Below are 15,974 nucleotides of genomic sequence, written 5' to 3'. Positions count from 1 at the left end.
CATGTCCAAGGAAAATAAGATGGCAGAGACTGTAAATTAAAAAAAAAAGGCTGGGCACCTCAGAAATTCCTAGGTTTAAAGGCTGCATGAAGCATGTTCATCGACTGCCGAGGATGATAGAAGTTATTAGTTTCGTGCCAAATAACCTGGAAACAATTTCTAGAGAAGCTGATGTTTCAGATAAACTCACTGTGTGTGAGAAAAATCCACCGACACATTCCTTCTGCCTCTTAACCCAGTTCCTGCTGTTGTAGTCTTCTTCAGTTCGTCTTTGGTAGAGGAAAGTCTTTTCCCCACTTTGGTCATCAAGGGTCACTGACCCGCCCTCATAAAAAAGCCCAGAGCTATACAAAATGTTGATTTAGGGCACTCTTTGTTATTTTTTGTTTAGAAAGGGAAGACAACAGTCCTCTGCTCATCCATGCTTTAAATTAGAAACAGAGAACATGAAACGCCGTTCACCAGATAGATTTGTTTTATATTAGAGCCAATTAGAGTAAAAAGTCAGAGCAGGAGATTAAAAGAAAGAGAACAGAAAGGGAGGGGAGAGACAGGGCCATAACTTTGGGGTTTTCCAAGCCCTCAGAGGCAATGACTTACTCATAGTAATCTTTGGAAAAACAAAGCCGAACCCTCTAGATAAAAAATAAATAAACTTTACTGGAATTAGTTACAAATTATGTTTTAATTACTGTGCAAAAGCTGGAAGCAGAGCAAACCTGCTTTTACTTTCAACTCAGATGAAAGGCTTGCACACGAAAGGGAGCGTGCAGCATCTGTCTGACTCGTCAGGGAAAGCACAGTGCGTTGCATGCTTTTTTTGTTTTTGTTTTTGTTTTTTTTCCAATTTGCTTTGATTTCTTGTAAGGACATCTCTGCTGAAATTTTAGATGCTAAGTTTAACTTCTTTTAAAGCAAGTTGCATATTTTCAAGCATGTAGAAATGATCTTTCTAGGTTATTGACATGAGTTCCAAATAAAATACAGCAGGAAAGGGAAGATCCCACTGGGGAGTCACGCATTCTCAACTCAGTGAGATAGCCGTGTAGGGATCATGTGCGTATGCTTTGGACATAGATGTTTCAAGGAGAATGACTCAAGCTCTTACCTTTCTTCCCAGATTCATCTAAATATTTTCAATCAGTTTTATTTGTCTGCACATTTCTCTTGAATTAAAGCAGGTATCCTTTTTCCTTATAGCCATAATTTTCCTACAGAAGTCATATATAATTCAACCTTTAAGAGCTGAAAATCAAAGGAATCCGATGTTGAGTCTTGTTCTACATATAAAATTGTCTCATGAACTTGACTGGGAATCCAGAGCCATCCCTTAAATGTGGCTCATTTAATGACTTTTGACCTTGCCTTTGACAAGGTCTGAGTCCGTAGTCATCTAGAGTTGTGAGACTGCATGCCTGTCAAAGCCCACCTACCAATCTTTGCTTTTCAAACTCTTGTGATCTATTTGTTCTTTTGCAAGTTCTATGTACTTAGCCTAACTGATATGTCATATATGTGTATCTATGCTTCCTCTAGCTTAATATTGCATTTTACTTACCTAAATTTGTTTTTCTTAGTATTGTTTATCAATTCATACTCAGTCTATCTCTGCGTCATAGTTAAATGAGTGTATTTAAAACTGCGTTCCTCATACTGAATGCTGTGTGAGTTAAAACCAACTGCATTACATAATATGAGTGAGGGTTGCAAAAAATATTAAAGATATATACTGAATTATGTAATAAAATTGCATTTCCACATTAGAGTAATAGATTTGGGCAACGTAGGGCAAGAAGTAATGGACTTTGCTCAATAAAAACTGTTTCAACTCTAAGATAACTGTTGCTAGTGGCTGATTGAGGACAGTCTCATGTATGGAAATATAAGTAAATAACCCATTAGAGATGAGATTCTTTTAGGAAATAGTTGTATGATTTGAAGCTATACATATATGCTAAAGATAAGTGTTTATTGATGTTTTATAAATATTAAATTCTTTATAACCATATTTTATGTAGTTTCTTGGAAAAGTAAACCAAAAGGATTATTTAATTTTGTCTAAATTAGAATGATGTAGAGTGATACAAAATTATTATTATTTTTATTTTTCCAAAGAGCTATTTTTTCTTTTTTCTTTTTATTGGATATTTTTTATTTACATTTCAAATGTTATTCCCTTTTCTAGTTTCCTGTCCATAATCTCCTCCCCCTCTCTCTCCCCTTCTTCTATAAGGGTGTTCCCCCTCCCCAGCTACCCCCCTCCTCACCTTCCACTCTGACATTCCCGGGACTACACTAGGAGGTCCAGCCTTGGCAGGACCGAGGACTTCTCCTCCCATTGGTGCCCAACAAGACCATCCTCTGCTACATATGCAGCTGGAGTCATGGGTCTGTCCATGTGTAGTCTTTGGGTAGTGGTTTAGTCCCTGGGAGCTCTGGTTGGTTGATATTGTTCTTATGGGGTGCAAGCCCCTTCAGCTCCTTCAGTTCTTTCTCTAATTCATCCAATGGGGACTCCCATTCTCAGTTCAATGCTTTGCTGCTAGCATTTGCCTCTGTACTTGTCACGCTCTGGCTGAGCCTCTCAGGAGACAGCAATATCAGGCTCCTGTCAGCACGCACTTCTTGACTTGATCAATATTGTCTAGTTTTGGTGGCTGATACAAAATTATTTTAACTAAGCTGGCAAACCATTGCTTCACATAGACCTATACAGTTATTTAAATGCATTGAAATTTTGTGGTTCAACAAGAACATATAATAAAAGTAATTTTATTCCAGAGGTGAATATATGTTGTAGTCTGGTCTTGTAGTCTTGCAGGCATTAATAATTTCTTTTCTTTTTTTTAAAGAGGAACAAACACATTTAATAATTTATTTTCTTAATCCATGCACACAGATATGGTTATGTATGAGGAACTCAAAGTAAACCCTTCTTAGAATTGTACCATCATTTTAGAAGTTAGGAAACACGAAACCTTTGAGTGACTAGATACTGTACTGCTACTCTTGCTGGTGACGTAATCAGTTGTCAGAAACTAAGACCTTAAAGATGAGGATAATTAGAAAAATAGAGTAAATATATATATATATATATTGTGTGTGTGTGTCTGTGTGTATAGTTTTCTATTAGAAAGCAGAAAAATAAAAATAACAACTGACTAAAATCTTCCAGAATGAAGGAAATATTTTGCAAGTTAATCTTTTAATTTTCTTCACCTGTGCAAAGGTGCACTGCTGCCTTATGCTGTCATTCTCTGGTTTTCCTCCTCCTCTTCCTTCTCCTCTTCAGAACATGGACTTCATGACTTTAACTAAGGGTATCTTCTCTACCTAAAATCTGTGTCCCTGCTATTGTGTCCTGGTTGGATCAGTACTGAGTATGCCATTTAATTTTGGCCACGGTCTTAATTCTTTTATTGGATATTTTCTTTATTTACATTTCAAATGTTATCCCCTTTCCCGGTTTTCCCTCTGTATACTCCCTATCCCATCCTCCTCCTCCTGCTTCTATGAGGGTGCTCCCCCACTCCCCCACTCCTTCCCACCTCCCCACCCTGGCATTCCCCTACACTGGGGCATCAAGCCTTCACAGGAGCAAGGGCCTCTCCTCCTGTTGATGCCCAACAAGGCCATCCTCTGCTACATATGCAACTGGAGTCATGGGTCTGTCCATGTGTACTCTTCGGTTAGTGGTTTAGTCCCTGGGAGCCCTAGCACAAATATTAAGAATGGCGTCAGTTCATGTATCTGTTTGCTTCCCACTGTGATAAAAATGACATATTAGGGCCAGCAGATAAACAACAAATTGTAACTAATTGGATATAAAGTAAATAAAACTCATTGCTTCCTCCAAACTTTCTGGTTCAATAGGTCATCTACTAAATGGATGGCCTTGAATAACTTTCTTCAATTTTATTAAAAGATAATGATATTCTGAGAGGTTGTTAAGATAATAACTCTAGTGTGCTTGTGTAGATGCCTGGGATATATGAAAAACTCAATAAATTGTGACCGTATCATTGCTGATTTTGCCTCTAAAATGTCTTTGCCCGTTTCCGGAATGCAAGAAATACAAACATTCAACAAAACAATTTTCTCTCCCGATGGTTTCTTGCCCATTAGCAGGCAAGGGGAAGAACTTGTATAACCGTTCACAGACAGGAAGATCCGAGCTAGCCACAGGAAAGCCCTGCTGTCTGTGCAGTCCAGAACTCATCTGTGGCACTGAAGAGGTAGCCCTGATAGGCAAGGATGTCCCCATGAAGGAGGATGATGGAAGAGGGCCAACTCCGGGCAGGGGATTTTATTAAGCGCTCTATGAAAATAGACAGGCATCTTTCAATGTATCTAGATGATCTCAAGTAGCCTCATTAGATTGTCTACCCTGACACACATACACACACACACACACACACACACACACACACACACACACACACACACACACACACACACACACACACCACACACACACACACACACAACACACACACACACACACACACACACACACACACACACACACACATACACACACACACACACCACACACGACGCACACATGCACACACACACACACCACACACACACCACACACACACACACACACCACACACACACACACACACACACACACACACACACACACACACCACACACACACACACACACACCACACATACACACACACACACCACACCGCACGCGCACACACACACACACACACACACACACACACACACACACACACACCACACACACACCACACACACACACACACACACACACACACACACACACACACACACACACACACACCACACACACACACACACACACACACACACACACACACACGCACACACACACACACAAAACCACAAATTTTCTAATCAGCATAAATCAATTCAATAGATAAATGATCAAATATAGTCTATCCCTTTAATGTATTCTTTGTTTTCTATTATCTCTGCTAGCGCTCAGATTGGCATGAGTTGTCCTTTCAAGTACATGACCAATGGTTTAAAGGGAAGTGATCTGAGCCGTCAGTAGTTAGATAAATTGAAATAGGAAAACAATGGTCTGTAGGTGAGGCTACAGTTGTACCACTGTGCCCCATCTTCCTTTACTTTATGCTGCTCATTATTAATACTGAGAAAAGTAGGTTACATTTTTCTTTTCATACAACAAACCCAAATGGAAAATTAAGGTGAGATCCTTGACCACATTATCTGCCAAATTTTGAAGGTGCAGCAGCAGAACTGGATTACCGTGGCTGTGTGCACCGTGGTTTGGAGATTCGTACAGACAGGATGGAATTCCCTGGGAAAGTAATTTAGGCTGTTTGGTCAATTGACATTTCGCCACATTGAAATTAGCTTCCGAGTGTTAAATTCCTGTGATTGTAGCAAAAGACACGATAAGTTTTGAATTCTTTAATTGAGTTACATACATTTTGATGCAAGCTAGAGTCATGAGAGAGGAAGGAGGCTCACTTGAGAGGATGCGTCCGAAGACCCAGCTGCAGGGCATTCTAAAATTTAGTGATCAACGGGAGGACGGTCCAGCCCACTGTGACCGGTGCTGTCCCTGGGCTGGTGGTCCTGGGTCCTATAAGAGTGCAGGCTGAGCCAGCCATGGAAAGCGAACCAGAAGGCAGCGTTCCTCTAGTACCTCTGTGTCAGCTCCTGCCCCCAGGTTCCTTCCATGCTTGAGCTCCTGTCCTGACTTTGGTGATAAACAGCAATGCATAAGTGTGAACTGAATAAAACCCTTTCCTCCCCAGTTTGCATTTTGGTCATGGAGTTTCATTGCATCAATAGAAACTAACCAGACACAAACGGTTGTACTATTGAACTAGTTTTCTATTACTGAGATAGGATTTGATGCCATCTATTTATGTATAAGAAACTATTGACTGTGTAATTAAAATTGATCACGTGTTAGTGATGCTAAAAACAATAAATAGGACCTTCCCCAGAGGTTGAAAGTTGTACTAAACATGTCATGGTTTGTCACACGTAACCTTCAAGGCTTGATATGATGTGATAGGATATGATCAAGGCTTGATATCCTTCTATTATGGATAAGGGATCTGAGGATTAGATGCTAGAACCTTGCTCAAAAGCATGCTCCAAGGAAGCGTGTTCAGGCTTTAGAAACCTCATCTGAACCAGGCGTGCTGACTTGGTGCTACCTGTTAAAGTTGTTCCAATAGACAGCTGAAACCGCACATGCTAGAATGCTATTATTGGCACACTTGTGCCCATTGCCTGTATAACTCTGCTTACCAAAACTGCATCTCGAAATGATTTTCTGAAATAGTTATCAGAGAAGAATATGAAGTGGAAACATTCCAGACTCTCCAACCACATTTTCTAGTCTGTGGTTATTCTGTAGTCCCTTAGGACATATATGTATGTATATGTCCTAGTTTTATATGTATAGATCTCAAAAATTTGGCGTGTTTCTTTAAGCACATCGTCCATTTCCTTAATGATTATATTTAAGAATTTCATTTACGAGTTGACTTTTGTCTGCGCCAATCCACTTGCGTGTGTTAGTGACTAGGGTCGGAAGGAAACATGAATCACTGTGTACATCTGTGTTTTTCTCACAAGATTGGTAGAAGTTGTATCGCAGCATCTGTGCACTGTTTAATTGTGCAGTGCCTGGAGGCAGAAATGAAAGGAACTAAGGCCAAAGTGTCAGGCACTTGGGTATGTTTTAACAGAGTACAGTGAACTGACTGGACAGTGATCTTCTTGATTGTAACGGTTCTGACAGCACAGCCGAATGTCAGGATCGCTGAAGCAGAGGGCTGTGGCTTGAGCTGGTAGGTTGATACTCGGAATTACAGTAATATTAGTTACTGTAAGAAAGAAAATCCTTAAGTAGGCCTGTTCTATTTATTGTTAATAATCTTCATCGTTAATAATCAAAATCGTGTTGCTGCTATGTCATTTTATTGAACATAGGCCCATCTTTCAATGTTGAATTGCTTTAAATTAGAAGAATCATGCTAGTCTTCAAAATGGTCTAAAATCCCCATTTTTCTGTGGAATATCATCAATAGGTCAGACTTTACCCAAGCCTTCCTCTCATTCCTTTCATGCCCTGTGAAATCAAGTCAAGTTCACTGACTGAAGTGTGAAACCCGGAGTTGTAATTCTATTTTGATGGATTGCAGATGGCTGCAAACACCTGCTATTAAATGACTCAACTACATCCAATGGTTATTTTAAGAACTATCACATCCATTAAACTTTTCTAAATCTTCACTAGGAGCACTGAGCACACACTGGCGACCGATAATCACGAGTTTGGGTTGCACTGACTTCCTCATTTTTTTAAAAAAGTGGAGCTATATATAGAATCACAAAGCTATAGACATTTCAGAAGAAAAATAGTCCGGATTGTGTTTTTAAACAAGGAAAACATTGATTTCCCCATTCTAAATTTCAACATACTCTTTTTTTTTTTTAAGGTAAAGGGAAGTGAAAATTGAACTTTAATAACTTTTCAGAGTAGAAATCTTGGCATTGTGTAGGATGGTTTCTCTAGAAAGACTTGTCTGGGTTGGTTTTACTAGAGTGCACACGAGGTTTTATTTTCTGCAGTGCAGTGATGTATCATGCATTTCTACCCAAGTGTTCAACATTGCCAGTCAGCAGTTGGCCTCCAGTGGGTTTCATTTTGTCATTTTTCTCTCCCAAATAAAACTGTGTTCCATTGCTTCATGAACGAAAATGTGCTGGGATGTTCTCTTTTTTATTTTATTTATTTATTTTACATTTTTCTTTTTATTGTTTTTTTAGTTTGTTTAAATTTCTGGTTTCCCCTCCAGAAACCCGCTATCTCCCCCTGCTTCTATAAGGGTGCTCCAGCACCCCTGGGATGTTCTCTTGAATGTGGATAAAGTAGTTATGTACTAAAAAAAAATCCAAGATTGACTGAGAATTAAATCTGAAAAGCTGATTCATTCAACAGCAATGACCCCTGTCCTGAAGTCTACTGTGTATGAACCCCAAGGCCAGTTCTTCGTTTTATATAAATGGTAAACGGTCAGCTTCTTTTTCTATCTTGAGGACATCTGGACTGACCAGAAAAACAATCTACAAAACCAAATCAACCCTCTTCAGTGATTGCTAATCTTCATTAATGCAGCTCGTCTAATGTAATTATATATTTCCCGTGACTGGTCGATATAAGTATAGTTATGCCAGCTCAGCGAAATAGTCTCGACTGTTTGGGCAATGCAGACTGTGCAGTGTAGTTAGGGACTCTTTACCTGTGTGGGCATCTCAGGTAAGCTGAAGTATTCAAGTTTGACATTTGCTTGTTTTTTGATTATATAACTTCACCGAATCTCAACTGCCTTTTGCAGAATAAATCAAATACTGTGTTCAGAATTAAAGAGAAATTAATGCAGAGGTTTGCACAGGCAAGTTCCCCATCCCCCACCCACACATCTTTATGAAAGAAACTCATCTCCATCTGGGCTTTTCCCCAATTAAAATTTTTATCAAGAGAAAATTATGGATAAACAAAATAATTTTCCCAAAGTTAGAGCAACTGCTATGAATTGAAAGTGCACTTCATTTGCAATTACATTTAATTAAAATGTAGAAACGCTTTTATAATATCAACACATTGTATTTCTTTTGCCTTGTAGGAGCCTAAGTTGCCAACGGATTACATTGCATAAAAACCTGTTCTTTTCATTTGTTTGTAATTCAATTGTGACAATCATTCACCTCACGGCAGTGGCCAATAACCAGGCCTTAGTGGCCACAAATCCTGTAAGTAAAACATGGTTGTCCCTTTTAGGGTTAGCGGGAAGAGACATGGGTTTGGGGTGTGGTTTTTGAAATGGAATATGTGTGCCATTAAATAAATGTACATGTAAACTCTGGAGTTTCCCATATCTTAGCTATATTGCAGTCTAGGAAGGTAAATGTCCTTCAATAGTTCCAATGCTTCAGTTCACATCATGGCTATGGATTCCTGATGGTGGTGGCCCATAAGACATATACAGTACACGATGTTTGTTCAGTCCAAAGTTATATGTGCATCTGAGTACATAAGTGAAAGAAAACAATATATGTAATGGGAGATTTAAATAATGTTTTGGTATCAGGCTTACATTAAAAATTAATAAAATCAGGAAGATAAGGATTTATGTGCTTTGTTAAACTCCATTAACATAAAATGTTAACACAGTCTATCAATCATGGTTTCAATAAGCACTGATAAATTCTTCTTCCTGTAAGCCATAGTTTAAAAATATATGCTAAAATTTATATGACATAAATTGTCCACGATCTAAACATGCATGCAAACTATACCTGGATTCAAGTATATGTATATACAGCAGAAATCGTCACACTTTTAGAATCACCTACTTTGACATTGTGGCAAAACCTCCAGTTTTGGATGTGGATATTAGTGGTGTGGTGTATGTGTGTGTGTGGTGTGTGAGTGTATGTGTGTGAGTGTGTGGGTGGGTGTGTGTGTGTGGTGTGTGACCTGTGTGTGTATGTGTGGTGTGGTGTGTGTGTGTGGGGGGTGTGGGGTGTGGTGTGTGTGGGTGGGTGTGGGTGTGTGTGGTGGGTGTGTTTTGTTTGTGGGTTTGTGTGGTGTGGGTGTGTGTGGTGTGTGGTTGTTGTGTTTGTGTGTTGGGGTGTGTGTGTGGTGTGTGGTGGGTTGTGTGTGTGGTGTGTGGTGTGTGTGTGGTGTGTGTGTGTGTGGTGTGTGTGTGTGTGTGTGTGGTGTGTGTGTGTGTGTGTGTGTGTGGTGTGTGTGTGTGTGGTGTGTGTGTGTGTGTGTGTGTGTGTGTGTGTGTGTGCTCTTAAGCACATCAAATGGTGTTTTCTGGATTATGCTATCTAGTTACTGAAATCAGAGAAGGAAGGGATTTCCACCAATGGGCCAATAAATAACACGTGTGTATGTCCTTTATGTGCATTTTCAGGGTAATTTACAGAGTTCTAAGGTTTCTCCCATTGTTTGCACACATGCTTCCTGGTGGTTTGATCTTGCTTGTGTTCCTCTCTAAAGTCACCAGGGGAGGAAACAGACCAGAATATAATTAGCAGTATAAAACGCCGGCCGACCTCCTGCCACTTAAGAATGACGGCTTCCTAGGAGACTCTGTTTTGTACCACAGCAAGGGTTTCTAGTGCCCTCCACAGAAATATTTTTCCGTAGTATGTACAAAATGGTTTTCCTCATAATAGTTTATATTAATTTTAAAGTAATACCAGAATCGAATTAGATAAGAATGTAATATCTACATAAATATGGAGGGTTAAATTCATCATAAGTATACTCAAATATATGTAGTTCAAACTATTTTAGCTTTGAGATACTTGAGTTTTGTAAAACACACGATGCTGAATTATTTAAAATTTAGCAAATGCATGCTTCACACATTAAATGAAGAAATCATGTGACAAATATCATTTAGGAAGGCGTTATTATACATTTAGGATGTTTTGTTTTTGCTTTTTTGTTCTTTTGTTTTTGTGAGGCAGGGTTTCTTTGTGTAGCCTTGGCTGTCCTGGGACTCACAGAGATCCACCTGCCTCTGCCCTCCGAGTGCTGAAATTAGAGGTGTGCACACCCCCCCCTTCTCAGCTTCTGCTACTGTTTTTTTTTTAATCTATACAGTGTGTGGCCATTTCTAATGCCTCCCTCACAGAAATATTCAAGAACTTGATAAAAATATTTATAAATGATAATAGTTCAAGCGCTTTAGGATGACATTTATGCAAATGTTATTCATCCTAGTCTATGATAACTCTAAACTTATTTTCAAGTGGTCTAGGTTTCTGCTGTAACATTAATTCCAAAAAATCACAATAACACTAAATATTTATTGAATTTCAGGTTGGAAATTAAAGACCGTACCACACTGTCACGCATTTATTAACTTTAATAAGTAAAGAATCAGTATTTCTCAGCTTCTTTGTGTTTTCTTTATTTGATATTTGGATGTCTTTTTTTTCCCTGTAAAGAAGAGAAAGTAGGAATCCTAGAAAAAGGGGAAGCAAAACCACCATTCTTTATTCTGATATGAAAATTTCATATTTTACATTTAGGCAATATGTAGTTTAATTAGAGAATTACTTGGTAAGTTTTATGTATTTATGTTTGTGGGGTGAAGGATACAAAGCTTACTATGGATTTATACGTGTTTAATTAAGTGCTGATAAGACTATCAAAGTTTTTCTGACAGAAAACAACAAGAATCAGAGCAGATGTACCATAGTGTATGTGTCCACTGTTTATATTGAGTATAAATAAATATAAATAATGACTTGAACTCATTAGCAAAACAGATACCCGGTAAGCAGAGGGAGATTCTTCTGTTTGGAACTGTTTGGAATATCACATGTTTCTTATGAACTGAGAGAGCGCATAGTTAATAACTTTAAAACCATTCTGGAATGGGTGTTCAAAAGAGCACTGCATAACCCAGACTCCCTGGTGTACAGCACATTTTTTGTGTGTGAGACAGAAAAATCCCATGGTTTCTGAAATAAATTGTATGACTTGCTTCGCATGTGGAGTTCATAAACTAAGAAACCACTGTTGTCCCCTCACAGGTGAGCTGCAAGGTGTCTCAGTTCATCCATCTTTACCTGATGGGCTGTAACTACTTTTGGATGCTCTGTGAAGGCATTTACCTGCACACACTCATTGTGGTGGCTGTGTTTGCAGAGAAGCAGCACTTGATGTGGTATTATTTTCTTGGCTGGGGTAGGTGCCACTGTCATTACCCGCTTATTGATCTGATTAAGAAGGCTTTTTCTGCATTGAGGTCACGTGACTTATTACCAATCATTCTTTCCTTGTTGCTATAAGACAAGCTCACGGTTTCTCTAGTGTCATTTTGATTAATAATGTGATAGTGGTTTTTTTCATCTTTATTAACTTGAGTATTTCTTATTTACATTTCGATTGTTATTCCCCTTCCTGGTTTCCAGGCCAACATCCCCCTAACCTCTCCGCCTCCCCTCCCCATCCTCCCCCCATTACCACCATCCCCCCAACAATCACGTTCACTGGGTGTTCAGTCTTGGCAGGACCAAGGGCTTCCCCTTGATAGTGTTTTTTATATCTTGACATGTCAATGACAAGCTCATTCTAGCTGAATGCATAGGGGTTAGAGAAATAGAATTAAACTTACAAATTAAGGATCTAGTTTCTGCACTCTTCAGAATGCCCTCTCTTTCCATGTGTAAAAGGAAGATATGGTGCTAAATTAGCTTTGCAGTTCCACCAAAACAACCTCTGAGATCCCCCCTGCCTCTCTCCTCCTCCCTCTCACTCTTTCTCTCTTCTCTTCTTTTCTTCTTTGCTTTTGAGACAGGATCTTTTTGGCTTAGCACTTGCTATGTAGATCAGAAAGGTTTGTAATCACAGAGATTTGTCTACATCTCCCTCCAGAGCACTGGAATTGGAGTTGTCATATCCAGCTCTGTTGAGATTATCTTAAACTGTCATCTTATGGTCAAAATTTGGGGTGTCAATATTTGAATAAGAATATGCAAAAGATTATTTCTTTCACATACTGTCAGCATTGTGTAACTCACAAAACAAGCTACGAAACGTACTCTGTTTCTTAAAGCCATTGGAATGGTGTGTGTGTGTGTGTGTGTGTGTGTGTGTGAACATGATACATAGTAAATGAATTTAATAGAACTAACTTCCAGAGATAAAACAGAAATTTTATTTCTTTATTATCTATCAAATGAAGCTGTAGATATTGAGGGAGATTTAAGAGCTATGCCAAATTGTCAGTGCATTCCTATTGTCTCTATAAAACATTTCTTCACTCCAGTTTTTTAAATATCTTATTTAGAAGCCTCAACACATGCAGAAATCCTGGTATAAGGAAGATATTTTCCCCCTTTTTCTTCGGAAAACAGCTTACCATGAATCTGTCTTTTAACCATAGAAATAACCATCGGTCTCAATATTTCCCAACATTTGACATGAAATATTAGCCAATTTCATCCCTCAGAAATTATATGAATACAAAAATTCTGCTAAGGATTGTGACTTAGGCAGCATAGAATGTGTTAATCTCTGGAACTTACTGATTCAAAATGACATGTGACATTCAAACTGGATGGTTTGTCACACTTACCTCTTGAGTATACGTATGCAATTACAGAGAGGTATGATTATTTTTTTTGCTATGAAGGTGTCTCTGAAGTTCGTGTTCGTGACTTCTTTGAAAATCCTCATCAATAAGGAAGATTACCCATTCGTCTGGTTTTGCTTTATTTGTAGGGTTTCCTCTGCTTCCTGCCTGCATCCATGCCATCGCCAGAAGCTTGTATTACAACGACAAGTAAGGCCTTTTCCATTTGTGCATTTTATTAGAACTAAGTGAAACGAAACTCTTTCAAATGTCTTCACTTTATCCCCTAGCTGCTGGATCAGCTCAGACACTCATCTCCTCTACATCATCCACGGTCCCATTTGTGCTGCTTTACTGGTATGTAACTCGAAGTCTCAGTTTCTCACTGTTGCTCATATATCCTGACTCTCCTCTCCAGCCTTCTTACTCAGAGTTGGCGCTGCTGCTTAACTGAATAAGGTTCCGTGAAGGTGTTATAGCTGCGATGTGAGCACAGGGAAGGTAAATGGCTAATTTGCAAGTGTTGGCAAAGCACCAGGGTCCAAGTGTGGGAAGCTGCTTTTGCAGCTGAACTTGAAGTGAGGTCAAAACGGTTTTAACAGAATTAGACAAATGCTAAGAGTAATGCAGCAAGTCCTCTGGCTTTGGCTAGTGGAAAACGGTGCTTAAACCACAGCCAGGCAGGGAAGAAGCAGCAGCAGAAGAAACAAATACTCAGACTTTTCTCCCTTCCTGTCTCTGATTTCTTAGCTCTGCTTGCTAGCCAAATACAGTAAATGTCAGAGTGTTAGAGTATGAGTGGCGATACCATGGGTGCTGCCTTCTGCCCAAGGAGTAGAACACAGGATTGTTTTATTAATAAACTACAGCACACCTGTGCAAGAGTAATGGACCAATGAAGAAACAACTTTGTTTCAAAAAAGAAATAGAAAGCACAAACAGGAAAATTTATAGTCCTCTGAGTAACTCAGAAAGGCAGGCATTCTCCTCATCTTACATAAGGAAGCTCTCTGCAAGTGTCCGCATGAGGGAGGGGAGGGCGTTTGAAAGCAATCAGTAGATTATCTTATCAAGGGGTTAATTATTCCTCCCACCTCCTTAGCATGGCTTAAGATGAAACTGTTTTCTCAAGGGGTGCTATGTGCCCAGGGGACTGACAGATCCAGGTAGACTGGCTTGTAATGTTATGTCTCCATGGAGAGAGAGAGAGAGAGAGAGAGAGAGAGAGAGAGAGAGAGAGAGAGAGAGAGAGAGAGAGAGAGAGAGAGAGAGAGAGAGAGAGAGAGAGAGAGAGAGAGAGAGAGAGAGAGAGAGAGATTCTTCTGTCCTGGAGGAAATAGCTCTCCTTAATAAGACTTAAGAGAGCCCTAGTCCCCAGCCTCAGTGGCCTCCAAGACCACACTATTTCTAAATTGAATCCCTAAAATCATTTAGGACATAGACTGAACTTGAGGAATCAATGCAACCCATTTTCACAATGAAAATCTAGACATGCAATTTCAAAGCTGTTCATCAGAAGGAATTAGTGTCTGGACTGGATTTTGGGTCACAGAATTATGTATAGTCTGGAGTCAGGGGTGGTCTTTTAGAAAGAATTAAGAAACATTTCCTGCTTCTGGCCGAGGATGAGAATGTAAGTGTGCACATTGGGGTCCTTGCCCCTAAGCTGCCTGGCCAATCTTATCTCTTGTCCTTTTTATTAGAAGGCAACAAAAGTCACTTTTAATGCTTTTTTAAAATGTTACTTCAATGAGCAATAAATTAATACAAATTAGCATTTCTTCCACACAGCATGAGATATCCTAAGGCAATTACACTGAGAGTGGTATTTTGCAGCTGGCAAAATCCATTCTTTCCCACTTCCTCCTTCACACCCCACTCTCCTAGTAGGCAATGGTGCAAATACAGCACTTTTACATACTGCTGAGAGAAATGTCGCTTATGTATTCTGTAATGACAACACTCACCATTTAATAAGAGTATAACAACTGGGCAGCTTTGAATGTGGTTGTGTTATCAGAAAATTTGTAATTCCTCTTTTGGGTTCTTAGTCTCTTAATTCAAATTTAGGAAAAGACACTAAAAAAAAAAAAAAATCAAGGACAGTGCTATTACAGTTTAGGAAAGAAGATGCCCTTAATTTGAGACCTAGGAAATGTTTGGTCACTTGAGGGCTTAGGTAAGGAACTACTGGCCGTTCTTGTGTGAAAGTCTTCTGATAGTGTCCCTGTAGCATCTGTACTGTCTTGTTCTGCTTCCTTCTATGACTCTGGACGCTATGGTGATATGAATATGTCTTGTGGTATCCAACAGCTAGCGAACATCATGGCTGTCACAGTCAAAAGAGGCTTGTCAGCAGGCATTGCTTCTCTGTGACTCTTCATGTTTCCCAGGGTTGAACACCACACACACACACACACACACACACACACACACACACACACACACGAGCAACACTAAATGGACTAAGTTGTGTATTTAGATATTTATACGTGTGCCTAAATATATGCATACATATAACAGTAATAATTAAATAAAAAGAGGGCATAAATTTGGGAGGGTTTGGGGATGGGGTTTACCTGAGAGAAGTTGCAGGGAGGGGGAGAGTCGGGGAATAATGTAGTCATGTTACAAAATTGCCAAACCCATAAGTTAAAAAGAAATCAGGAATCTATTAATCAGGTCTGTTTTAAGTCAGAGGAAATTCAGATGGGGTTCATCTGAAATTTAAAGTTCTTTTACTTTTGCCTAAAATAATACTGATGTGGGAAATTGTGTAGAGCATGGATTCCAGTCCACCCTGCCCTGGCTATATATA

General features: G+C 39.3%; 1 protein-coding gene across 1 annotated transcript in view; it reads left to right on the top strand.

Annotated features, from left to right (window-relative positions):
- Calcrl (calcitonin receptor like receptor) overlaps positions 1–15,974 on the top strand; it is a 45,179-nt gene that overhangs the window by 15,822 nt on the left and 13,383 nt on the right. The window contains exons 7-10 of the mRNA XM_032903576.1: positions 8,678–8,804; positions 11,613–11,766; positions 13,306–13,366; positions 13,447–13,513. Coding sequence (XP_032759467.1) covers positions 8,678–8,804; positions 11,613–11,766; positions 13,306–13,366; positions 13,447–13,513 — 409 coding nt within the window. The remainder of the gene's footprint in view (positions 1–8,677; positions 8,805–11,612; positions 11,767–13,305; positions 13,367–13,446; positions 13,514–15,974) is intronic.

This window comes from Rattus rattus, chromosome 5 (genome assembly GCF_011064425.1).
Source record: "Rattus rattus isolate New Zealand chromosome 5, Rrattus_CSIRO_v1, whole genome shotgun sequence".
NCBI classification, from domain to species: Eukaryota; Metazoa; Chordata; class Mammalia; order Rodentia; family Muridae; genus Rattus; species Rattus rattus.
This window is presented reverse-complemented; position numbering and strand designations above follow the sequence as displayed.